The sequence below is a fragment of the Lathamus discolor genome, chromosome 3 (genome assembly GCF_037157495.1).
Source record: "Lathamus discolor isolate bLatDis1 chromosome 3, bLatDis1.hap1, whole genome shotgun sequence".
Lineage (NCBI taxonomy): Eukaryota > Metazoa > Chordata > Aves > Psittaciformes > Psittacidae > Lathamus > Lathamus discolor.
Window position 1 is genome coordinate 40,411,020 of NC_088886.1, and position 27,177 is coordinate 40,438,196.

The following is a 27,177-nucleotide window of genomic DNA, read 5'->3' on the forward strand; positions in this document are numbered from 1 at the left end:
ACGGCTCCTGGTAAACCCAGGACAACCTGTAAAACTTTTGGTGAATTCCGTGTTTCAGGATCAAGGCCTAAATGACAAATTCTGTATTTTGCTCAGTGTCTACTTCCAGTACTTGCTGACGTATTTTGCAAAGAAGAGCAGATTATTTTTGCTTTTCTCTACATTGCATTTTGCATAAAGTAGTTAACATCATCGAGATGGAGTAGAATACTTCAGTTGGAAGAGGCCTACAATGATTGTAAGGTCCAACTGCCTGACCACTTCAGGACTGACCTAATGTTAAAGCATATTATTAGGGGAATTGTTCAAATAAATGCTTCTCAAACTCAAGCAGACATGGGGCATTAACCACCTCTCTAGGAAGCCTGTTCCAGTGTTTGACGACCCTCTTGGTAAAGAAACGCTTCCTAATGATAGCAAGTCTGAACCTCCTTTGATGGATGCAGCTTTGAACCATTCCCACATATCCAGTCCCTTGGTCCCAGGAAGCTCAGCACCTCCCTCTCCATGTCCCCTCCTCCGGAAGCTGTAGAGAGCAATGAGGTCGAGGTCGTCCCTCAGCCGTTTTCTCCAAATGAGACAAACCCAGAGTCCTCAGCCATTCCTCATAGGACATGGCCTGTCACCAGCAAAACAACATGAACATCAAACTGTATTTTGAGATAAGTTTCACACAGAGATGGTGGGCGGTGTGGAGTTCCCTTTGTCCACAGCTATGGGGAGCTTCCTGCTGAAAAGAACTTTGATAACACAATAGAATTTTGAAGTTGACCATTTCGGTATTCTAGTGTGGCTTTTTGTTAAGAGCACTTCTGGTTATCACTCACTGTACATAATTGACAGTTCTAGTGGAAGATTTTGGGTTTGTAGTTAGAGTGAGGAATGTATTCAAACAAGTTACAGATTGCTTAATACAACTGATTTCATAAATACTTTAACTTGTGCTTTAAGTTTTCCTAACAAGTATTTGTGCTTTCACTTTTTAAGAGAGTAATATTACAGGGGGAAAAGTCTAATTTAATTTTAAGCTTTCTGCTTAAATTTTACAATGTTTTTATAACACCCCCCCCAAAACCAAAAAACAACAAAAAACCCCAAACAAACAAAACCCAAACCAAAACCCCAAAACAGCACTGTAAAGTGAGAAATGTTTTTACATAAGCTTCATCAAGACAGTATTTATTTAATCACTAAAACTCATGCTTACAAACATGTTTCTCACTACCTGGGCAAAAAAGTCTTTTGTATTATATGTTGATATTCCAAAACTTACAGTTTTCACGAAGTGTAGCTACTTTATTTGAATTAAAATGCCAAAAAAACAAAACAGTGAAACTGTTCTTCACTTCCCTTAGGACTTAACAGAAAACATTGCCCAATTTGTTGCTCTAGCAGCATCTTTTATTCAGAGTAACATTTTTTAATTTTGGAAAAAGATCATTTAACTGAACCGGGTACAAGAATTCTTAGATATGAAAAGTATGGGTAAAAAGAATGAAAGCTAAAACATAATAAGGGTTTTCAGTGAGGGGTGCCTTAATTCTAGGGAGAAGCAACGGAGGGTGGTTTCACTATGGATTATAACAGATATTCTAAAAGCTGTGAAGAAAGGAGGCAACTTGAAAGCTTAAAGGATGAGTCTTAGACAAGCACTGAAGTGAAAGTGTGATCTTCAGTTTTGGAAGTGTACATTAAATGTAAAATACTAAGAAAAGAAAATTTCTACAAAGAGTGTCACTTTTTTAAAGAGCTGAAAAATGGTTCAAGTTGGGGTTTTTTGTTTGTCTGGTTTTTACTCCTGCTTGTAATTCACATTATTTTTTGTAATACAAGAGGCCTACTATAAAGAGTTTGGATGTGGTAACTTCGTAATAGATGGGAACTTGCATGTGAAGTGGTGCAGCTGATCAGCTGAGCCTGCAGGTGTGGAGTGCTTACAGCAGTAATGGCAGTGCTAGTAATGTAGGTGAAAGCAGTGATGAGTTTGAGTTCAGTAGATGATGTTAGACCATGCTTTTATGAAAGTTGTACTGCAATAGTTTTCCAGACAGAGAATGCTTCAATTTTTATTCTTTACATGTTCTTCTTAAAGACTTACCTCTTTACACGTTTTCTAACAAAAAACTAATAGAGGAAAACCCATCAAAGTCCAGCCAGTAATCAGTAGCCTGGTTATTCAGCTGGGTGAATGCTGGGCACAGAACCAGGCAGTCCATAGATAGATACCAGACTATTGATTGCTTTAAGATAGTTCCTCTTTCTTTTCTTGCTTCAAATAGAATTTACATGCTGATCCTTAAAATCCTTGTCCTAATCAGTTTCTTTCAAAACTGGCGCATTTCAGCAAAAACCTTCAGTTGCAACAAAACCACAGTTCCTTTACCACTGTATTCTGTGTTAAAAAATATTATACAGAGATCACACTTTATCTTGGTGTAAAATCTCATGCAGATTTATGTACTACTCCATTGTTTTTGGAGTAATACAGGTATATGAGGGTTTACAGTGGATAATTAAATAGTCTGGAAGATGAGTGTGTATCACAGATTTTTAGTATCATAATAGAATTCACACATTGTTCAAGTAATAGTAGTTATTCAACAGTAGTATGTAAAAAAGTTAAAATGGCAGGGGCAGAAGATCAGAAGAATAAATTACAATGATACATAATTTCATGTAGAGTGAGATCAGAAGGGTGGAAAACTGTGGCATAAGAGAAGCAAATAGGACTTCCGTGACTTTATGTGTAGCTATGAATTTAACATGCTTGGTTATTTTGTGTTAAGCTTGTGTTTTATCTTTTCTTTTTCAGTCACATAGAGAAAATTACAACATGGCAAGATCCTCGAAAAACTATGAACCAACCGCTGAACCACATGGGCCACCATCATGCAGCTACTTCCACGCCAGTACCGCAGAGATCTATGGCAATGTCTCAGCCAAATCTTGGTGAGTCATCTCTGCGTGCCATCTCTGTGGTGAAAATAAAAAGAGCAAAGAGAGACACCTTTTACTAATTTGTTTCCCAAAGTATTTTTTGCTTAGCTCTGATTCTGCTGTGAGACCTACCAGTATGTTCTCCCACTTTCTTTTCTTCTTTTTCCCCCTGTGGAATTTGCAGCAAGTGAATTCATACTGTTTGAGGTGAAATTCTAACATGTCTCACGTTATATTTTAGAGTCTCTCTGACAATTTTTTTATGTAGTATTAACAATAAAATAAGGTCTTCCTGTGCTTTTTCATTCAGAGGTGGTATAAAGCCTCCACAAACCCACTGTATAATTTTCAAAGCTGTACAGCGTGCTGATAGATAATCTGTGTTTCTTCAGGTCAGAGGTTGTATCTGGTTTGCTTGCTTGTTTATGGTGGTAGCAATTGGGTGGGTTTTTTTGCATAATTAGGTTCTGCACTGGAAACTACCTGCAAAATACTAAAAAATCTGTTTTGCAGTCTGAACTACCCGAAGACTTTCTATAAACGGTGTGGTTTTGTCACTGTACCTGTTTAGCACTTTGAGCTTTAATTCAAGCATCGATTTATATTTGCCTTATTTTGCCAGATATGAGCCCTAGTGAAAATAAAGTGGTGAAAACACTGACAATTTTAAAGAAAACATGAAGAAAAATGGAAGAAAAAAGTCTCATATATAATCAAGAATTGCAAATAATCCCTAATATCTGCTGCTTTAACTGCTCCACCACTCCAGAAAATGAGGAACAGATAGGTCAGTTTACAGGCTTAAGATCACAAAACTGTCAAATAGGTAGTTTAAAAAACACAGACCTGATTCTTGTCCAGGTTAATTGTTGATATGTTGGTCTCATGATTTCATGATTATTCATTTGCAGCGTGGTTCATCAGGGCTGTCCCTTCACCTACCAAGAAAACTTGGTAAAATCGGAAAGGTTAGGTTGTAACTGCATTGTTTTATACTATACATGGTAAAGCTAACCATTGCTCTGTGCACGTTACTTGAGACCGCAGCTGCGTTTAGGCCAATCTGTTCATAGCAATTCTGAAATGGCCAATAGGACAGTGGGGTTTATTGTTCATACCAACTCCTCAGCTTATGTTTACATCTCTTACATTCTGTACAAAGATAAAATAAAGGAGGTACCATAAATCAGGACAGTGTACAGCAAGCTTTTTCCCCCAGTTTGTCAGCAGAAGTGAATAAAAACCAAATCCTGTACTGAAATACTTTTATACTGAATTTTTTAGGAGGGTCTTTCTCAGGATACAGACAGTTAGAAATAGAAGCATGCACCTAATTAAGAGTCTTGAAGGGACTTCAGGTGCCCAGCAGGGGCATTTCCAAAGACTTCAAAATCTGTTACATCAAATACAGACTGTATTTCATTCCGTAACCTTTGCAGTTATAGATGAAGTTCCAGTTTTTGGTAGGTATTTATACAGTGCTTGGCATGGTTCAGATTTGTGACTGAATTTCCTAAACATGTGCCCACTAGAAATAGTATGTAAATATTTCCACAGTGTTCATATTTATTTAATTAAGAAAGTATTTTGTCAATATGTTTTGGTGGAGTTTTTCTCATTCTGGTGGCTTTTGAAAAGCATACTGTGGCACTTCGGGACAAGCAAATATGTTTGCACAGCTTAGTAGCATTTTGAGCACCATACTATTAAATTCATCATCAGTCCCTGATATTCCAGTCTACCTGTTCGAACACACCAAGGTGACCTATTTTATTAAAAGATATATTTAAAAGATTTAATCTAGAAACAGATTTTTATATATATGCACATATATACACACAGAAAACTACAAGAATCTACAAGAATCTGAACAGAATACAGTAGCCTCTGAATACCTTGTGTGACAGTTTAAAATACATGTGAGTGCATTTTCCAGTACTGGAACAGAATGTCTCTATTTTGAAATTATCTTGGTCAAAAGGCAAGGTCTTTCTGCTCTTTTGTGATGCTAACAGTGTTACTGCTGAACCTGCTTTCTTGGGTCTCAGACATTGAAGTGAGCAGTTTGTTGGTCTGGCAGTCTGACCTCAAAGCCAGAAGCGATTGTGCCAACATCCTAGAGACATCAGGGGGGAAATAGAAATTGGATACCCAGTTAAGCCACTCTTCTGGACATAATTTTGTAATTTTTTAGCAAATGAAGTCTGTGCATTTGTCTTTTGCCTTGGAGTTTTTTGGTACTGTAGGAATTAGAAGTAGTTTTTCTTTTGAAGATGTGCCACTTAAAAGGATTCAAGTATTCCAGGTCTGCATACTGGTCTGCACTTCTAATTACTAACACATGTGTTTTCCTTGCTATGCTGCTTCTGAAGAGATGGAAAATACGGTCTGTTCTGTACAGCTTGTTGATTTGCTTTATAAACTCCTTTCAGCAGTATTTGCTGGGAAGTGTACAAAGGCACTTACAAACATTCTACCAAAAGCACAGAGTGTGACTAAATGATAGCAAATCACAGTATGACTGTGCTTGAGACACGGAGAAGCATATAGTGAAAGTTGATTGAAATTACTGGACATACTTTAAAAAATCCTTTGTATTTTTCTACCTTTTTCCTGCTGTGGTTTTATGATATCTATTTATGAGATACACATACTGGTTTTCTCATAACTTCAGCGCTGTATTTCCTCCATCTTTACAAGTACTTCTTAAATCCTATTTACTCTGGTGCTGAATCTGCGCATGTATTCTTCTCCTGCCCATTCTGAAAGAGTCTTTTTCAGCTGACTGATAAAGTATTAAATATCTGTTACAAGTCAATTCTGTTATTGTGGTAGAAACAAAGACTGTATGTAGGAGGAAGGGTGTTTGTACACCCTTATTTTAGACATCTAACCTAGGTCCCTGAATTAGGAGGCCAGGCTCCATAGACTTTGTGTGAATGAAAGGAAGGAGAGCAGTTGCAGTGCAGCTAAGCTAATGGTCAAACTACTGTCTGACTTAAATGATTAATTGTTCTCTGGGAGTGCCAAAGTCCAAGCTTGGGAAGCTATTCTGCTTTAATGGCAGTCACTGGTCTAAGAAGATGCTGGAGGGTAGTTTTGGCTATGTGTAGCAAGATTTAGGGGAAAAAATCAGAACCTTATAAAAGTTCTTTTGCAACAATTTTTAATTAAGCACTGCTTGGTTTGTAGTCTTTATTGCACATTATGCAACACTCAAAACCATTGTTATTTTCATCCTGCTTCCTTCAGACTGTTTTAAAAGATTTCTTTTGTGATTGTGCTCTTCATCCATTTGGTGAGCACAATCTGGTCTTCATTTAGATGTTTTTCAAGTTTAAGTGTTTGCAACTTATTTTGACATAAAATAGTAAGCCCCTCTCATGGTATTTATCTCTTCTGTATAAATTAGCTTGAATTTATACGCAGAAGTTCCTTATACAAAAAGAATAGGCTCTAAGGTACAGTTGTTTGTAGAATTTAGGCCTTAGGACAAATACCAATTGCAGACAGCAAGGCACAGTCATTCTAGGTCCTCTGTGAGTGACTGAGCTGTGTGTTAGGTAGTGTCCAGAGTTTGGTGGTTTGAGAGTTTTGGGCATTCTGCCACTTTGCAAAATGCCTTTGAGTTTATTTGGGTATGGAGAGGGGCTTTCAATTTATTTATCTAGAAAATGTGGTTAAAATATGTGTTTGGTCTCTCTAAACTCACTTAAGTCCAGTCAGGCTGGACATCCCTAAGGCTTCCTAGTGCTTGGCTACAACTGTCATCTTTGACTCTCTTCACACTGGACAGTCCAGCACCAGCAATAACAGACATACATACCTGGTTTTACCACATTGCGTTTTCCACTTCTGGTACACAACAGAACTTGTGTCACTTGTCAGACTTTGCATGGAGATGGGATTGATGGGTGGAAAGGCTTTTAAAAGCTGCAATTATGTATGAGCTGGCTGTTCAGGAAGAAGTGATAAGGTGTGAAGCAAAGAGACAAGCAGAAAGATGCTTGTGTAGATCCCTTACGCATTAGAGCTGAGTCATCTTCTCCCACCCCCTTTGGTTATTCCCTTATAATCTATTATTTTGCATATAAGTTTGACAAGATGATCTTTCAAGGTCCCTTCTAACCTGGGCTGTTTTATGATGATGGTTGGTAACCTGATAATTTTGTAACTGGTAAATTAGCATCTTCTTGAGTAGTGTCTATTGGCCCAGCTAATCTTGTCTTCAGAAAATGTACCCAGATCACTCTTAATTCTGAACACTGACATAATGCCTCATAACTGTGTGTTCTCTCAGGTTCTGTCAAGATGAACTTACCAATATGTATATATTCAGGAAAAACAACCATAAAAATGCTTGGTGTTAAAATTCCTGAGGTTTCCTGTGTTCCCATACTCTATCAGTATCTAGGAGACATTGTTTTAATTTATTTACAGGCTGATGCTTTTTTATCAGTTATCTGCTAGTGGCATCCTCAAAGGAAGTATTATAAGAAACTGAACTCATTTAGATGTACTGAATTGAGGGACAGCTTCCTTAAGGTAAATAATAATGTTTTGAGCTTGCAAAGGTAAAGGTGCCCGTTCTGAGGTAAGAAGCTGGATGAGTTTCTACATATGGTTGAGGGTTGGGGAATGGCAAAACTTAAGGCTGTAGCCATCACAGAATAATTCAGGTGGGAAGCTGCCCACCTAACCCAAACTCTTACACAACCTCCAGCTCAAAGCAGAGTCAGCTATGAAATCAGACCGGGGGCTCGGGGCTTTATACAGTCCGGTCTTGAAAAATCTGTGTGCCAGTTTAGAGGGTCCTGGTGCAGTTGTCATGCTTTCATCAAGTAGGAGACTGGCACCATAAGGAAAATGGATGATGTATCATTAGCATGGGGTGGTGGAGTTTTGGGATGTGGAATACACTCTTAAGAACAGAGAAAAATTTCTGGCAGAGCAAGAAGGATATTAAATATACTTTTGGTTGCACTTTCACCTGATCAGATCATGTGTAAATGCAGAGTATAAGAGAAATAAATAAATCATGGCACATCTGTGGTAGAAGCTGGTAATATTTATTTCCATAAAGTAGTTCAGGCATAAAACAGTGGAAAGCCAACATTAATTTGTTTAGTGTATGCATTGATCCTGAGAGTTCAACCATATTAACGTACTGTGTCAAACTCCAGATGAAGAACTATTTGATTTTTATTTGTTTTTCTCTACTGAAGAAGAGAAAGATATTCTTAACCTTAGAAACTTACTCCATCAAGGTCCACCAGCAGGCATAACCCAAGTGGTACAAACAGGATAAATACACTGGTTCTCTAAGGTGAAAGACATATATTACACAATAGAATTTAACTTGAAGAGCATCTTACTCTGGCAGCTGTTACAGAAATTTGTCTGTGAATTCAAAAAGTTTAGCTTTCTACTGCATTGCAAACGGCATTTAATTGGGTCTGGACACAACTGGGAGTTATGACACTTTGCGTCTGCTTTCATTTCTCAATCAGCCAGGAAATCCGACCAATAAAACAATGCAATAATCCTGTCTAAGAGCAATAAACACATGAACCAAAGTTTCCATATCCTGCCATGATAAAAGAGGTGTAGCTACCATTGTTTGAGGATGATAAAACACAGTTTTAGTTACTGTGTCAAACTGAGGCTCTGGAGATAACACAGAAACTCCCACAACGTTTAAAAACAGTCGGTATGTATTTTAGTGATAATTAACATACATGAAATGGCCTAGATTTTGCAAGGCTTAGTTTGCGTTGCCTGGAAATTTGGCTAGAGATGTGTAACAGTGAAAGGAGCGTGTTTTTCCCCACAGTGTAGCCCATGCCCTCACACCACCTGCACAGTGGAAAGGCTTCCTGTTCCAGGTCATTTTTAATTACTGGACATCCTGGAAGAAGTGGACACAGTTCTTTTGTGGTTAGCGTGAATAATTTTGGTGCTTGCTTCTGGTTAGTGAAATAACGCTTAGAGGAGAGCTGAAAGCATTGTGGAGTACTTGCTTGTTCTGTGGGAATGGGAGTTATGACACAGCTCTGGAAAAGAACATGGGTGGGGTGGTGTTTTTTTGTCATTTGCAATTAAAACCTCTAAGAAGTAATTTATCAGGCAGATTTCAAATGGAGTATTTTTTAATTTTTATTTTTTTTTTATGTTTTAAAGACAGTAGCTAATAGTTCCAGTAACTAACAGGAATTAACTCCGGTATCTGGTAAATTAGATCCAGATATCTCAAAGGATCCACGTATCTCAAAGGACCTTTAAACCAGCAACTGTCTGTCTAGTAAATCTGAAATGTTAAAGGTTGATGTGCTCAGGAGAGATGTTGGTATTGTTTCAAAATCTGGTAATTTTTAATTTTAACACAAAAGAAGTTCCTGTTTGTCTAAGCGTTTCCCTTCAAGGTTAGTAATCCAAACATATGCCAGTGCAAGAATGGAGTGTCATTTTCCATAGTTTCAACGTGAATGAAATGCAAAAGCTGAAGATTGCCTGAAACAAAAATAAAAATAATTTAATAAATATTTAAAATAATAATCTGTAATTGGTCACTTAACTTTAAAGCTGTCTCACCAAACAGCCCTCACTTATTTGTTGTTACTGATTTACAGTGCTTACAAAGTAAATCTCTAATCTTTTAAATAACTTCCTGCTAAACTGTAGCTTTGAAGCTGCACCTGCAGGTTGGTCATTTGGCGTTTTTTTAAGCTTGAGTCATTGAAGACAGGAAAGATTAGTTAAAAGTGAATATCACAGAACTTAACAGCTGAAACTGTTGAGAAATTTCTATATAGCTATTTTCAGCCCAGAAATCTGAATAAAGGAGTCTCTGTGCACTGGGATAGTACAACTTTTTGGTTTAATACTTTACAGATTTTTGGAACAAAATGCACCAGAACTGAAAAGCTGCATTTTTTGCTGACCTTGTTGGAAGGCTAATGCTGTTTCTGGGAAATAAATGAAACAAGCAGTTCTTTGTTGGCAGAAGCGGAGAGAGAAAAGGAGGGGAACCTAGACTTTTTTCTTCGCAATGTCGTGACTAAGTCAAAATTATAACATGGCTGGGTTTGTTCTTTTCTTTTTTTTTTTTTTAAGAAAAAACAACTCCATAGACATTTGTTTTTCATCAGACTGTGTTGTGTGACACCTGATGCTGGCCAGTTCATGTATGCTGGCCAGTTCATACGAATTAGGCTCTGGACTGCCTATAAACAGAGTAGAGAAAAAGATCCACAGTTGCATCCAGAAACTTCTGACACTAAAATAATAAAAGTTGGTACAATCAGTTCAATACACATCAGAAACAATTTAAACTTGCCTGTTTTGACTTCTGCAACTTGCAGTCTCTTGCCCGCAGAACAGTCCTTGCTTAGTATATATCTAGGAAAGTCATCAACAGAAAGGTCACCTGCAATGTCAGAAAACCTAATTCACTAGAATATCATTATTAATTCAAAAGCAAACAAAAGCAATATTTTCCCCCCATCTAACTGGCAACAGAAGATTACATAGGTTTGACTTGAGATGTGAACTAAATAGTTGTAATTCCATGGACTGCAATGAAACTGTGACCACACAGTCCATGTTTGGAACTTGGCACCACATTTTTACTTGCCTTCGGTTGAGCTGGAAAATTGTGTAATGGCTGTTTATTGAAGAGACTTACTTTGTTTTGCAAAATAAATTTATTTTTCCTCAAGAGAATTGAATTCAAGTCCAGCCCGAGTCTGTCTGCTGTAATGGTGAATATTTTTCACCTGCTGTATTATATCCCAATTTCCTTTGCAGAACCTTAGAAATGTTACACTGGAGTGCCAAACCCTGCCTACTGAATTTAAGCTTACTGAAGACCAGCTGATTTTCCTTAGTTACCTTTTGACCTCTCAAAAACAGTCCAGAGGTCCTAAGACTCCTCAGATCACAGGCACAAAGGCTGTGATCTGTTGAAGCATCAGTGATTTGTTAGATGAGTGTCATTGTACTGAAATCAGTATTCATCTTGGGTAGTGTAGTTGGGGCATGAACTGTAGGTTTTTCTTTTTTAACCCAAACCCCATTATGTTCTGCATAGCATTCAAATAAAAATTGAGAATTCAAATATAAATGATAGCAGACATTAATAAAATTGCATAAATAGCGCCATAAATGTTCCATATGATTATATCATAAGGAATAGAGATTTGTAGAATGTCACTGTATTGTTAAATTGCTCACTGGAGTTGACCCAGGACTTTCCTTTGACTTCACTGGGCTCATTCAAACCTTTAGTTACGAAGAGTTATTAGCACTATTCAAAAACAGTGTTCCTGAACTGCTCAGTATATGAGTCCAGCTCTTGTTCAGTTGACTAGTTCCAGGAAAAGCAGTTAGGTAAAAGACTTTTTTCGCAAACTAAGCTTCTGGATATACCACAGGGCTAATTTTTCCATTGTTGGGATTCTTTTCATTCCAACTACTGTATTTAAAGATTCACTAATAAATGAAATCTAGACAATATAAGAACCTTCAAACATGCTTAAAGGTATTCCACATAGTGTATTTTTCGGTTTTCCACATGCATATCATTGTAGCTCTATCCTTAAGAAAAGCAGCTTACTGTTTTGGTGTTTTTTTTTGTTTTCTCATTGTTTGAAGAACTCAGATAGTGGAAAATGAAAAAGCACTGACAAGTCTTGGTCCTGAAATAACTGTATCATCATACTCTTCCACTCTTATTTTGAGGAGACTGGAGCTCTGTATAGATGTTCATTTGTGTCCAAGTAGATAGTGTTTCAGGATAAAATCCAGCTGGTGTTACCTAGAGTGTTGTGCCTGGAAAACATGGAGGGGGAGGAGGGTAGAGAAAAAAGAGGAAAGTAATTTTAAGTGGTCGTAGATGTTGGCACAATTATGCGGGAGACAAATGTGACCACAGGTTTTAGTGGTGTTAATTCTGTAAAGAAAATGTCTAGAAAGATGCAGGTAATTGCCTGTAAAAGCACACTTTGTTATCAATCAATATATAAACTAGAGGTTGATAATAGCAAGAATCAGATCCTCTACTGAGACTTACTTCTGGAATTGCCCTGTCTAGGATGTTTTAATGTGTTTTAACTTGTACAGATTTTTAGTGTCATTTTTGTGTGTGTATGTTAAGTAATGATTTTCAAGAATAAACAAAGATTTAGTTTACTCATGGTTTAGTTATGCCTGCATCTCTTCCACGAGTCTAGAAGGGTTCATTAGTGTGGGCTTTGCACCACCTACAGGTAATAAAGCTGCCTCTAACTGGCACTGGGTGTAGCACAGGACTGATCCATGCCTGTTCGATGCAGCTAGGACTGATTAGCCTAAGTAATAAAACTAATCTGCACTCTGAACAAACCATATAGTTAATGCTTTGAAAACTCACTGTATTTCACTGCTGGCTTACCTGGAGGATATCAGTGCTGGATGCTATTCTTGGCACCATAAACAGGAAGATCTTTTGTCTTGGGTAAATCAGGAGCCTCTACAGTGTTTTTGAATTGCTTAGTATCAGCAGTTCTGGCCTTGCTTGTGCAATTACAGACTTTTTTAGTGAAAATGACTGGTTCCAACAATCAGTATGCTTACACAACACTATGAGATACCCAAGGGTATCTCTGACACCAGATATTTTAAAGCGGTTCCGTTCATCAGTCTTTTGATTTGGGAATTGATCAGTCTTTTGATCAGGGAATTTTCACCACTATCTTCCTGTGCTTACCTCAACTACGTTTTCAATCAGCCTGTCTCTTGTTAATTCACAGCTCTTTCAGCTGAAGCTGATACATTGGCTCAGCATTACTGCCTCTTACCGTTTTGTTCATTTTCCTGGATGTTTCAGTTAAATTTTTCCCTTTTACTTGGAAGACATTTTGCTGTCAGTTACATTGTTTTCCGGAGAGCCACAGTCATGGTTCCTATGAATGTTTCCTGTCTTGAGTCAGGGATTCTTCATGTGTGTAAGATTAACCCATAAGTTATTGTCTTTGTAGTATATTTGCTACATCTGTATTACTTTTGGCTCTTTCACGGACACCCCCTTGTCATGGGGAAAGAGCTTGCATGCCCTTGTGAGGTTGGGAGCTACGCTGGTGGTGGCATATGCCTTCGGTAGGGTCTCCCATGCCAGACAGGTCCCAACTGAAGGGTCAGACAAAGTGTGTCCATGGGCAGGATGGGCTCACTAGCCTTTGGGCAGCCATCCTAGGAGAAGGACAACTCTAACTTCAAACCCGGGCAGATGGAGCTCGTTTAGTTCTGTAAGGCCATCCATCTAAGAGAAGGACACTCTAACCAAACCTACGACCTGAGGACTTTGCTGTCACCGTCCAAGCTCGCTAGGGCCTGGCAGATAAACCTCAGGTGTAAAGGGTGGGGCCAGTTCCACGCACGCTGTGCCTCACCTAAAAAACCCACTGCGCAGGCCGGAAGGGTTTACCCACACTTGCAAAGCCCTGTAGCGACAGGCGAGGGATGAAACGGCAGGTGATAAGGGGCACTGGAAGTCACAGACCCAGCCCTGCATGCAGGCGGTTCAGGACATTGGTCACTCCATAACGCCACTGTCTCCTTTGAGAACTCACGCAGAATTAGTCTCAAGGAGAAAAGACAACATAGAAAGAATCGCGCCCCACCTATACCACCCAAGGAGACCTTTCACTGTGCTTTTTGCAACCGGATTTGCCTGTCCCACATTGGCCTTTTTAGTCATCAGCATGCTTGTAGTAAGCGTGGGTAAAGCCCCTCCGAAATCTTCGTTCGCGAAGTCAAGCCATGATGATGATGAGTACTTTTGGGGATCACTTTTCCCAGTGAGAGAATAAAATCATTCCACCATTTTCTCATGTTTATCTTCTGTGATCTGTTCTGTATACAAAGGGAGATCTTTATATTGTTGATACCGTGTTTGCAGAGTATTGTCTAGCACAGCCCTGAACCCCTGGAGAAGGTGTTGCTTAGTGCAGCGCCTCAGTTGCAGGCAAGAAAGCGCGTGTGCATGTTCACACACAGCCTCAAGCTCGAGAATTTGTGTCAGTGTGAAATCAATGAGTCAGCTGGTTTCCTGCACAATGAGGAGGGTGACAGGGAACTGAGCAAACAGGGAAATGTGATACATAGGAGTGATTTATCTGTGCCCATGGGTGTCTGCTAGTGCACAAACTGCATGGAGTTACTCAGCGCCCAAATCACTTACCATGGCCAAGCACTGTGCTGAGGAAAGCAGCAGTGACTTAGTGGCACGTTCCAAATACCAGAACATGTGCACTGCTAGTATAGAAAAGTCCTGAAACTTAACACATGAACTGCTCATAATAATTTCTGTGCCTTTCAGTGGAACCAGTGCAGAAGAGTACTGGCAAATCTGCAATGATTTAATTACTCTTCAGCTACTTCCCAGAGTCAGCTGTTTCCTTATGGTACATGTAACATTTTGACCCACAGGATATACTTTTAGAGCAGCTGAATGCAGCAGTTTTTGTGGGAAGTGCTGCAGAATGTCCCAGGTTTTGCTTTCATTTTGTTTTCTATAATATATATATATATATATAAAAAGCCTAATGGTCTCATGTTTTATACTATTTTTATTTCCAGTTACTGTTTTGAGTTAGGTTAGATTATCTTAATGTCCATTATATGTATGCATGCACATGCCCAAAACCTAAACTTGACTTCACAGAAGTAGACTACATATGTCCTAAATTTCCTTATGGGGCATGTTGTGATTACACTTCAGAATAACTCAAATGGAATGATGCTGTTACGCAGTTGGTAGGATCAAAACCTGGGCCTCAGCATCTGTGTTTTTATAAACTAATTTTGAATGATATTAAAAAAAGAAAATTTATCACCATATGGATTTAATGCTCTGGTTTAAGATAGACTTTATCATAAACATACTCTATCCAGATACCTTGATAAAACTATCTGTACTTGTTTGGAAGCACAGATGCATGACTACTTACACTTGATATTTCTGAGTCTGTCCAGTTTGGGCTGCTATGAAAGTAGGTGTCTGGTATTCAAACTGAATGGAGAGTTACCTGATTTCCATTTTTTCTTGAAGCATTGTATGCTGGAGAAAAATGTGGTGTCAGTATGTTCAAATGATCTTAAGTAAGTTTGTCTCTGTGAGCCAAAGCAATGGTTCTTTAAAAGCCATTCACACTGGTAATTTTGAACAAACCAATTTTTCCGTGGACCTTTGTTCAGAGATTTAGACCTACAAACCTCTGAGGAGAAAGGCAGTCACTGAAAGAGGAGCTAAGCCAAACAATGCAGGTGGTAAAATTGGATAAGGATGGCTTTTGGTTATTCTTTTGCCTTCTGTGCATGTCCTGCACTGAAACTTGTAAAACTTTTCTACAGCTATAGCTTTACCAAACCCGTATGATGTAAATACCATTTTTGGTAGCAGAATGTTTTTTGTTGTTGTTGTTGTTTCTTCAAAGACATAAGGCATATTTTGAACTGTTGGAGATTTAGAGTGATATATTTTCTATACTAATGTCAAAGTGGGGGACTGTTTACTCATTGTACTGAGCTTCCTGTAGTTTCTTGATGTTATGTAACAATGGATCGTATTTCTTAAAAGGAAAGTAATTAACTGCAAGATATAGAGTTCATTGGACCAAAATATTCTGTCTGTCCCATAAGAAGAAATTACTTAGAAGGTTATTGGAGGCCATAGCCCAGGGAGAAGTATTTCTGTTTTCATATTGTTTTGTTCTTTATCTTCTTACATGTATAACTTCAGCTGTTGATACATGTGTACAGATCAGCTGATGAAGAAGAATAGCATTTTTGAGAGTCTGAGAGAGGTGGGGTTGTTTAGCCCGCAGAAGAGAAGGCTCCAGATCTTAGAGCAGCTTCCAGTACCTAGAGGGGGCCTACAAGAAAGCTAGAGAGGGACTTTCATACGGGTGTGCAGGAACAGGACAAGGGGGAACAGTTTTAAACTGGAAGAGGGTAGATTTAGATTAGGAAGAAGTTCTTCACTATGAGTGTGGTGAGGCACTGGCACAGGTTGCCCAGAGAAGCTGTGGCTGCCCCATCCCTGGCAGCGTTCAAGGCCAGGTTGGATGGGGCTTTGAGCAACCTGGTTTAGTGGAAAGCATCCCTGCCCAGTGGCAGGGGGGTGGGACTGCATGGTCTTCGAGGTTCCTTCCAACCCTAACCATTCCATGATTCTATGAGTTTTATATAGCAAAGGCAACAAATAGCAATTCATGCCCTAGCCCTGAGTGTATCGTAGACACACTGTGCAAGTTATTGATCTTTACTTAACTTGGCCCGGTTCTATCATTTGTACTTGCTGCTTAGATGAAAGCCATTTTCTTGTGGAGAATTTGCTATACTGTGATAATCCTTCCGCCAGCCTGGATTCTTAGCATAGTGGTTCTATTCACTCAACTATTAACATGCCAGAAATCTAAGCACATACTTACGCATATGAAAAGAGTTAAAAGTCCCACCTAAGTGCTTATGGTTTTGGCAATTTTAACGCCAGAATTACGCTGCTAGAATTCATATAATTTTACTTTAATATTTCTTATTTAATGTGATTAAGACTAGATTTACTGAATCTTAAAATGGGGTCCATATATTGTTTTCCCATTATGAAAGTGGTTTCATTTCTGCACCTACTTCTCATTCCTACTTTTCCCCTCTCAGCACTGCAGCATGCTAACCTTTCTGGGATTGTACCACTGAAACATCACTGATCAGTGCTGGCTTTGGTCTGGTTTTCCTGCAGCCAGATTATTTTTCCCCTGGACTCCTACATTGGATGCACATAAGCAGTTTCATGGCTACCCAGTTACTTTTGTTGGGAACTGATCTAGCTAGAAAATACCTTCTTTTTATCCCCAGACAATTTTTAGTTTGCTGTGTTGCCACAAAAATGCTTTTGCTAGCTCAGTGAAGGGATTGCATGTGGGCAGGAACCAGCAGCTGGGTGTGGAAAGAGGTGATAAATGGGAACACTCTGATTTCATGTGGAAGCATGATGTCATTTGTGTGGATACAGCTATTTGTGGGCCACACATAAGCTGAACCTGTGAAAAGCTGGTATTACTGCAGGACTACTTTTAAACTGAAATTATTTTTTGAGCTAGATTTGCCACAAAGCTAAAATAATATGCAGCTGCACTCTCAAATGGTTCCACAGTCTTTACATGCTGGGCCTGTGTGATACTGGAGCATCCAGAAGGAATTCAGATCTGATGTGAGCACATGTAAATACTTCTGTCAAACAAAGCAGGGCAAAGTTTTTATGCTGGCCTAATGCCAGAGAACCTGAGTTACTCCAGATGCAAAGACAAGACAGTACCTGATTTGGCAGAAAGCTGGCTAGCACAGAATCAGAGAATCAGCCAGGTTGGAAAAGACCTTTAAGATCATCGAGTACAACTGTTCCCCCAGCAATGCCAAGACCACTACTAAACTATGTCACTGAGAGCCTCATCTACACGGTTTGTGAACACTTCAGGGACGGTGATTCCACCACTGCCTTGGGCAGCCTCCTGATCACCCTCTGGGGGAAAGAATTGTTCCTCATAAAACCTCTCTAAACCTCTCCTGGCACTGCTTGAGGCTATTTCCTCTTGTCCTATCCCTTGTTCCTTGGGACAGGAGACCAGCCATATTACAGGTACACATCTGTAGGGGAATTTTCAATTAAAAAAGCTTGCATGTCATTTACTTCATATCATTAGGTAAATATTTGAACGTACCAGGATGAATATAAATGCTTGCTGTATTAGAAGCATTCATGTTCATATGAAATATGAAAAATTATTTACTAATCATTTACTAGTACCAGATCTTGCCAGATGGAGTAGTCATCTCAGTCATTTGAAACACACTAATTCTAATGACTCTGTCCTGTAAAGGAGTAATACGTGTCCTAGGCCCTTTGTTAAAGTACAATTCTACTTAACCAGCCATGATTTACTTTTTCTCCCACAGTCATGAATCACCAGCACCAAATAACACCCAGCACAGCCATGTCACAGCAGAGTCGTCCTCCCCAGACTCCACAGCCAGGGCTTTTGAACATGCCTAGTGCACTGACCACACAGCAACAGCAGCAGCAGAAGTTGAGACTCCAGCGAATCCAGATGGAGAGGGAGCGAATTAGGATGCGTCAGGAGGAGTTACTGCGACAGGTAATGCCAAAGATACTCTTATTTTGTTCAAGAGCCTTTTGTTCAATGCATCCAAATTTTTACCAGATACAATTAGTAAGTCTGTAACTTTGTCAAGATTAACCATTGTTTTAGGTAAGGGTAACAAAAATGCTAATATAAATAGAACATTTCTTTTTTTTTTTTTTTTTTCTCTAAAATAACATTGAACAGAACAAAAAATGGTCATCTGTCAGGAGTTAAAGATTGGTGTCTTTCCTTTCAGCTATAAAAATAGTGTAAGGACCAAATTCTATTCTGCGTCTGTTTATAAATCTAGAGCAACTATCACAGATTAATTTGCAGTTTAACTTGGTTTGCATAAGAGACCATGTTCATGCTTCACTGAAGATAAAGGCAGAACATCTGAAGTTGTTCCTGAGTCTGATCCCATCTCTGTAACTTGCACCCATTGCCTTAGGATTAAAATAAGATTTCATTCACATCTTACATGAACACCTCTGACTTGGAAGATTTGCCAGGGATGATTCTTTGTGGTTGTATTGTTTATTGTTCTAAAGTTTCAGATCTATATTAGGACTTATATGTAACTTCCCTTACACTGCCTTACAGAATTAAAAAGTTTTAGCAATTACATTTCTTCTGTTGTAGACAACTCTACTAGTGATGTGTTTTGCATGGCATATTAATCAGCTTCCTTAGAGGAAAAAAAAACCCTATTTCTCTCAGGAACAGTGTGAACAAAGTACATTTTTATCAAGAGCGACACCATTACTGGTGGCCTTGTAAATGCTACAGTTCTACCTACGTTTAAAAATGGTAATGTTCACAGAATTACAGACTGGTTAAGATTGGAAGGCTCTTCTGAAGGTCATCTGGTACAAGTTCAAGCAGGTTCACCCAGAGCTGGTTGCCCAGGACCATGTCTAGATGGCTTCTGTGGGGTCACCTCCAAGGACGGTGACCCCACACCTCCCTGGGCAGCCTGTGCAAGTGCTCGGTCATCCTCACAGTGACAGTGTTTCCTGATGTTCAGAGGGAACCTCATGTATGTCTGTTTGACCTCTGGTCCTGTCACTGGGCACCACCAGGAAGAGCCCGTCTCATTCCTCTTTGCACCCTCCCTTTGGCTATTTATATACATGGAAGAAATTCTGCTAAGCCTTCTCTCCCCCAGGCTGAAGTTGCAACTCTCTCAGCCTTTCCTTGTAGGAAAAGCAGCATGCCCGCATTTTCACTAACCTTCCTATTGTCACCTAGGTAGTTACAGAAGCTCTTCTTGTTGTCTTTGACTCTCTTGGCCAGATTCAATTCCAGCTGGGCTTTAGATTTCCTAACCTCATGCCTGTGTGCTCGTACAGTGTCCTTGTGTTCCTCCCAGGTTACCCAACCTTACTTCCAGCCTCTGTGGAAATAGCAATTTTGTGGAGTTATTGTTTCATGCCATCAGTCCTTTTGCCTTTGGGGTTGTACCATAATCTGTGTTATTTTAGGGTAATGTTTGTTTGTACTGTATTTAGAAATGCAGTATGACTTTTTCTGTAATGGGTAGTAACCAGAAGTTGTTACTGGACTGATGACGCCAATTGGCTGAACTTTGCTATGATTTATTGAAGAACCATAACTTGCTGTAATGTTTTGAAATGTTAAGTGACATGTAAAATGTGAAAAGAAGCCTAAGGAAAACCCTCACACTAAGATACCGTCTGAGGTGGAGTAGCAGAATGTGTGTCATAGGTTGACTAGCCACCACTAAATGAAGAGTGATACACTTTTACTTCCAAGTCTGGAGGACAATGACTGAGAGAAACACATTACTGATGAAACAGACTGGAGCATCTCAGTGACTTCTGGAAGACTGTGGGTAGCAAAGAAAAGGACACATATATCTTTAAAACCCTTAGGTCTGAAGTAGAGATCTGGATGATCAGAGCAGGTTTATGAGCTCACAGGGGTTTTGTCATCTTTTAGAGGCAACAGTCATGAAAACCTCAAATTAATGGCCAGCATTTTGGTTTTCTCTCTGCAGCCTTTCACTGTTGGTTTTGCTAAATATTTTTTTAAACATACTATCTCAGTAAAATTAATGGAAGAAAAGGTCTTTCATGTTTGTAATGATTGAGAATTTGAGGTGCTCTTTTTCTGTGCTTTTATTTCAGAATAAGTATTTTTAATGGCATTTTATCAAATGATCACATTTCGAAAAGCAGTAATAGACATTATTACAGTTACTTACCAAAATAAAGGTTATTAGAATTGTACTGAAAGTGGTTATTTCCTTCATATACAGAAAATGCAGTTTGATGCAGGTCTTTATTACTAATACAGACTTCTAACAAAAAGAATATGATTGTACTTTTCTTCCTATGTACAAACTATATGTAAGTCAAATTTCTCTCCAGTTACACCACTGGAACCTTAGTAACTTCATCTTGTGCAGACAGAAAGACCCAAAGTAGGATGAATGTACATACTACCATAGAGTAGGTTTTTGTAAAAATAAAAATGGATGTCTGATGAGTAGAATCACAAAAACATTAGTAAGAATATTTGTAAAAATGCTTTACAACAATATATTTGCTTCATTTATATTTTTTTACTCTTTTACCTCCTTCCTCTAAATACATGTGTAAGAACTTAAAAATGCTTAGCAAAAGTAATTAACAAAACCTCATTAATACATTTGGAAACTGCAGAGCACCATCCAGCTGCATTTGGGGGGGGGGGGGGGGAAGGCATTGAAATTATGAGCTTTTATAGCTCCTGCAGCGACACTTGGCTATCTTTGTGCATGATTATTCCCATCATCTTCGGTCCATGCGCAAGGTTAAGCAAGTGCTCAATGCTCATGCTGTACAGAGATGAAAGGCAGATACGATTCCACTAATGTATCTGTTTTTTTTTTTACCTGCTTACCTCAGGGCTGAATTTGACTTTCATGGTTCAGACCTTTTGTAGACACCAACATCTTGTGACTGTGTTTAGTTTCCACTACCCGTAATTTTGGGGAGTTACATTAAGATATGTTACCTGGGTGTGTAGAACTATGCTCAAGGTGATGGTCTTTGACATAAGCAGTGATCTCAAGTCTTTTGAGTACCTTCTCCTTTACTATCAAGAGCTCAGAACATAACAGAGATGGGTGTGGAAAGCGAGTGGGGATATCTGGTATAGCTTCGTTGGAATTGTCATCATGCTAATAGCATATTTAGCTATTTTTACTCTTCGGCCCTGTTCTTGCTTCAGGACAAGAGCAAATTGAGCTTCAGAACAGTTGTGCCATTAATACAAGGGCTGGTTTCCTTGCTCTGCTGACTGTGTTTTACTTCGAAGCTAATACACACACTACACTGCAGCTGTGCTGTACTTCATCAAGTCTGACTTATTACACCTAGTTACACCCTGCATCTATGGTGGTTGAGCTCCACACTACATAAAGCAGGACAGGAACACTTTGCGCTACTAAAGTTTAAAGCACTGGTGTAGCTCTTGTGGAAACAGCATGCTTCCCATCCAAGGAAAGCAAGATGCAAAATCCATCCTTTCTAACAGAACTTTGTGAAGTTCCTGAGAGTAACCTGAGCACTTCTGAACCCCAACAGCTGAAAAGAATGCCAAAAATCCCTCTGGAGTTATCAGTATTCAAGTACAGTTTCTCTTGCCCTGACCCTTCACTGCTGCTTTTGCTTTTCTAGTGTAGCCTGTCTAAGGGAAAAATGCTGAGTAAGTGTGCACAGTGCTGCTAGCAACTATGAGTTGGTGCAGAGAGTTTAAGCGAGAGGCAAGGAATTCTTTTGGTGGGTCATAAACGTCCTTTCAGCCTGGCAGCAGCTGCTGGCTCCCCGCAGCCATTCCTGGCTGCAGCTGCTTGCGTGGAGCAGCACACCCAGCCTGGAGGAATACACAGTTCTGGAAGATCTCCTCTTAGGGAATCTATTTCCTTCTTTGTCCTCCATTTAATTTAGTTTGTAAAGCCTCTAGAACTGCAGGCTGAGTATGTGCAAGAAGGGCAGCACTTCAGAAAACCAGTATAACAGCTTCTCTGTAAATGTTTCCTTACTTGGTTTTGTCCTTCTGGAAAGAAGTTGTTTTGTTGTATGTTTGGTTTTTTTTTTTTATATATACTTTTTTTTTTCCTGGTTGGTTTTGGCAGTTTTCCAAAGGAAAAGGGAGATCCTGTTCAATGTTCAAGCACTTCTTGGAAATTGAGGTAATTAGAGGTCATGTCAGTAAGAATCTCTGGAAGGGCCTTGTGGGGAAGATGTCCCAACACTTCTCTGTGTGCACAAGTGCCATCTTGCACCTTGTTTGGAAGGGTACAAAAAGGCAACACTTCTCAGAGCTTCCTTTTCTGACCCCCCAATCCTATTCCATAAGTTTGTGCACAGAAAAACACAGGGGCTCAAAAGAGACTGTAGAAGGGGTGCTGTATGGAGCTGTAGAGGAACCTGTATCACTGTTTTCTCAGCACAGAGTAGAACATTACTGACCTGCTAAAGCGTGAACAGAAAAATGTCCTGTTGTACTCTTTCCACTGCACAGACTGGTTCATCGTCTGATAGATTGATGGCAAAGGCAATATCTAGTTGTCTCATTTTCCACTTTAAGGATGAGAACTGTGAGAAAAGGAATTCCAGTGGCTAGCAATGTAAACTCACTGTAAAAATGCCCTCACTTGCCTCCCACAGCTGGAAGTGACTGTTTGAAAACTAAGCATGGAGCTCAGTTTAGTTGTGCCAAGGAGGGTTCCAGGAAACATGACAATGAACGTCTAGATTTGTCTGGCATACAGGTAAAGGGGGTTTACATCAGAATTGTATGGAGAGGCAGTGAATAATTCAGCTCGCTGCAGTGCTTTGAAGCTTTTAAAAAGTTTTGCAAAATAACCAGCGATGAAGCTTTTTGACATGCCTTTGTGATGTCAGAGTACTGCAGGGTTTTTTAATTTATTTTGTTTTGTTACTTGCCAAGCAGATCCTTATGGGCGTTTGGTCCTTTCTGAACCTACGTGCTAAGAATTGTCTCTGCTGGCCAACAGGAGGCACTCCTGCATTTGGGAGCTAAGAGCTAATTAGACTAGCTAAGCCTATTCTGGTAACTTGCAACTGTAATATTGCCATTGAAAGGGCTGCAAGAACGCTCTGGTATTTTTTGCCAGACTTCTTCACCTAGGGTAGGAGATGCCTGAATAGTCTTCTTAAGAATCTTGTAGTCATGCCATGCTTAGAATAGAGAACCAGGCATGCTTAGAATAGAGAACCAGGCATAACACAGCTTTTGTGATGGTGTAATTGATCCATTACTATTGACACTGCTGTAGTAACGTCAAAGAAGCAAAGCAGCAAGCAAGTCTGACATCTGTAGCAGTACTAATATTGTGGTGTGACTTCTGAACACATCACCTGCATCAGGCAGCAGCAGAAGGTTGGTTCAATGTATGGTAGAGCCAGTACACTGCTTCTCCAGCCTACCTCTGACTCCAGTATGCAGGACTCTGTTGTTCTGTATTATAAAGTACACGTGGAGTTAATATTACACGCAACATGCAATATGTTGAAATAAAGACACAGGAGGTGCCAAGTCATTTCCCAAGTGAGAGTAGATAAAGTAACTTTATAATAAATTTAGTGTTTCTTGCAAGAAAGAGGAGACATGAACTTAGATTTTGTAAATGCCAGTGTAAAGTCTTTTTTTAGGGTGCTGAAGGTTTTTCAACTCGCAAACCGTCTTGCTTTGCAGGGCCTGTCTAACTCATGCAATAGATTAAGCATTCCTGGAATGGATTTCTGGCCCTGCTGCAGTTAGCAGTTGGGAAGGCTAATTACTGTGTCTAGGGATGTGATTATAAACCTGGGTATGAATCTCTCCTTGTTGGACCAAGCAGGAGTTGGCACCGTGTTTTCCAAAGAGATCACTAGCTGAATTCCCCAATTGCACAGGTCAGCTGCAGGACAGAGAACAGCTGGCCAGCATTAAGGTTTGCAGATGCATGTGAAATTCACAGCACTTCATGCAGGAGTAAGTCCAGTCAGTGCCCTGGAAAGAATAGGCATTTTGCAATGCGTTCGTATTTCTGAGAGGCAGTTCATTGGGAACCCTTCAAGTTTAACAGAAATCCTTTTCAAATGGCTGACTGTTCATCTTACTGGCCATAGGACAAACAGCCTCATGCATCGCAGTAATGCAGTCTCTGTGCCTTTATTTTTCCTTTGTTAATAGTCTATTCTGAGCAACTTTTTTGAAATAAGTAATTACTGGGGAGTAAGTTACAGAAGTTACCAATGGTTTCGGACTTTCCCCCATACAATATAATATAGAAAAATCTTTGTGTCTGTGTGGAGAAAGGCAGTGCCAGTGTCTGTTGTGTAAAAAGCAGGTATGATTGCAGCAAGTGTAGGCTGACCTGAGGTTAGAAAGCTTGTAACAGTGACATCGAATTAGGACTTGGAGTATTCTGAAAGAGGCAAATACTTGGATCTTGAACAGATTTTTCTCAGTTATTTTCAGTAATAGCATTTGATTTTCAGAAATGAAAGCAACCAGAATGATAACCAACATGTATTTCATAGTTGGCAAACTAGGGGAAAGGCTTTTTTTTTGCCTTCCCCCCCTCTCTTCCCACCCCATACTGATCTTACCTTTTTTTAGTGTGGAGCAATGTCCAGTGAGATTTGAAAATGCACTGCCCTAGTATCAAAACCATGAACTTCACTGCTAGAATGGACTTTAAATTAAAACACCTAGCTGAGTATATCCTGCCTCGTTTTACCTGTCTTTTCTTCTCCCTTTCTCTTTCTGTATATCTTTCTTTATGGCTGTCTTTTTTTCTTTCTTGCTGTCTTCCTAGTATTAGCCTTGCTTGTGTTGATGCAGTTGTTATATTTAAACAAATACTTGCAGTATCTTCATGTAGACAGTTAAAAATGCAGCCTGACCATACATTTTCACAAACTCCAGCTGATTTAATTATAAATAGAAGCAGCACCAGTGGGGTTGTCACTTAATAAATGTAATTAAATACATAAGCTATTAGGAATCTTCAGACTGTTTGTTCTTAACACTTCCTAAATAATGACACCATCTAATGTAAATTATTATTTATCTGTGAATATATTGATATTTTGATTATAAAGGAAACATTGCATTAATTGGCACTAATATATATTAATTCCCAATGAATAATTGTTACAATATTCACGAAGAGACCAGACTGGTCCTCCTCAATGAAGAAATCAATTGAAAACATAGTAAACTATCATATTCTAGCCTCAGAAACCTCAGAAATATTAATCTTTTTTGTAGTTGGGAGAATGAATGACTGATTCACTGGAGAAAAGTTTTCTACTAGGATTTAAATAAAATATTTCCATTGTTTATTTCACTAAAAAATACTGATAAGGTTGAATAAAGTAGGTAACATACAGATAAAGCTTTATTATTTTTAGGTCTTAGGATACTTGTGTGGAACGACATCCCCGTGGAGCCAAACAACCTTTGCATAGACTTCTGTACCACTAGATGTCACGGTTGTTTCACAGAGACAATGCTAGAAGAATTGTCTTTCAGGAAATTCTGAAGCAAGTTTCTTTTGGCTCTAGTGGCTCATTTGTCATGCTAATGACAGTACTCATGAGACAGGTCATTGGGCAGATATTATTATTAGGCAGAGGATAAATTCTAAAGACTACTGGGTCAAAGCCTTCTTCCAGCAGTTTTCTTCCAGCATGTTACGTATTTTATGGTTGCAAGTGGTAATCTTCTGCTTTGGTATATAGCAAATCATGTAATCTAGTAGCAACTCGCATAGTTTCAGTGCCTGATTTTCGTCTCTTTTGCACCAGTTTAAACTAAACTGAGCAATTTCAGTGAAGGTTAGAAACAAACATGTGGGAGATTAAATTTGAGTCTGCAGGTTTTAAACTGCTTTATTATTGCCGCTCTGGCTCTCAGAGAACTTGTCTTTACTGAACAGTAAACTGAAATTGTAATTGGAGCGTTAACATAGCTATAGTATGCATGTCAACATAGAAAACTGTCAGCTGGTGTTAGCTGGCGCATGAAATGTGTCCAGGCTGTCAGTAATCAGTTATAATGTGCACATCTGAAATTACAACATAGGTAATTTGGTTTTGTAGGGCTTTACTCTGGGTCCAGCAAGGCTATAGAGGTGCAGCCATTTTGCAGGTCATTGTGTTTGTTCAAGGTTTGACTTCCCCCTGGCTGTCTGCCACTACCAATGTGACAGCTCTGCCAGTAAAGCATCTATATGAGTATTTTGTGATCTGCATCACACAAAGAGAGTGAGGCTAGTTTAAGCAGGCAGACAAACTCTCTGGTTTAGTGTGAAATGTGTTACAAAGTCCCTAGGATGCATGCCTGCTGGCTGAACTATTGGACTGTCTTCCAGCCATGATAGTATCTCAAAAGTAGATTCTGTGGTGTTTTAGGGCAGCACAGGTGGGTATGAAAGATGCTGTCTACATTCCTACTTTCTTCACACCACTGTAAACAAATAGACATTGGTTGTTTAGAATTCCTTTCATAAATAAGATACGTGTATATATTACATGTTCTCTTGTTACAAGACTTCTTGCAGGATTTCTGAGATGCTGGAATAACCCTTCCCTTGTATTTGTTTGCCTTTTCAGGAAGCTGCTCTGTGCAGACAACTTCCCATGGACTCAGAAAACATGGTCCCAGTTCAAACAGCTGTGAATACACCTGCCATGACACAAGACATGAGGCCTATTACAAATAATGGATCCGATCCGTTCTTGAACAGGCAAGTTCGCATCCTCTTCGTTAGGCAATTAGTTCTGTTGTCTTCTCTACACTTTGAAAGCTGTCTTTCTAAAGTAGTTTCCTACTACAATCATCTTTTGTACTTACTGCGAACATGGGGTACAGCTGAGTGGCTGACTAGAAGGAATCTTAGAAAAATCAAACAAATGGTAACAGTTTTAATAGTACTGTAGGTGTACGTAGACAACCCTAGGTAGAATAAGTACATAACCTAAGTATAAATAAACTCCTTTTTTTAGGCTGTCAGACCTGTTTTTGTCTAGAGAGT

The 27,177-nt window shown here is 39.2% G+C and overlaps 1 protein-coding gene across 1 annotated transcript in view; it reads left to right on the top strand.

The window, feature by feature from the left end:
• Positions 1 to 27,177, top strand: part of WWTR1 (WW domain containing transcription regulator 1) — a 68,206-nt gene that overhangs the window by 35,174 nt on the left and 5,855 nt on the right. Inside the window, exons 2-4 of the mRNA XM_065674801.1 lie at positions 2,813 to 2,949; positions 17,929 to 18,128; positions 26,756 to 26,889. Coding sequence (XP_065530873.1) covers positions 2,813 to 2,949; positions 17,929 to 18,128; positions 26,756 to 26,889 — 471 coding nt within the window. The remainder of the gene's footprint in view (positions 1 to 2,812; positions 2,950 to 17,928; positions 18,129 to 26,755; positions 26,890 to 27,177) is intronic.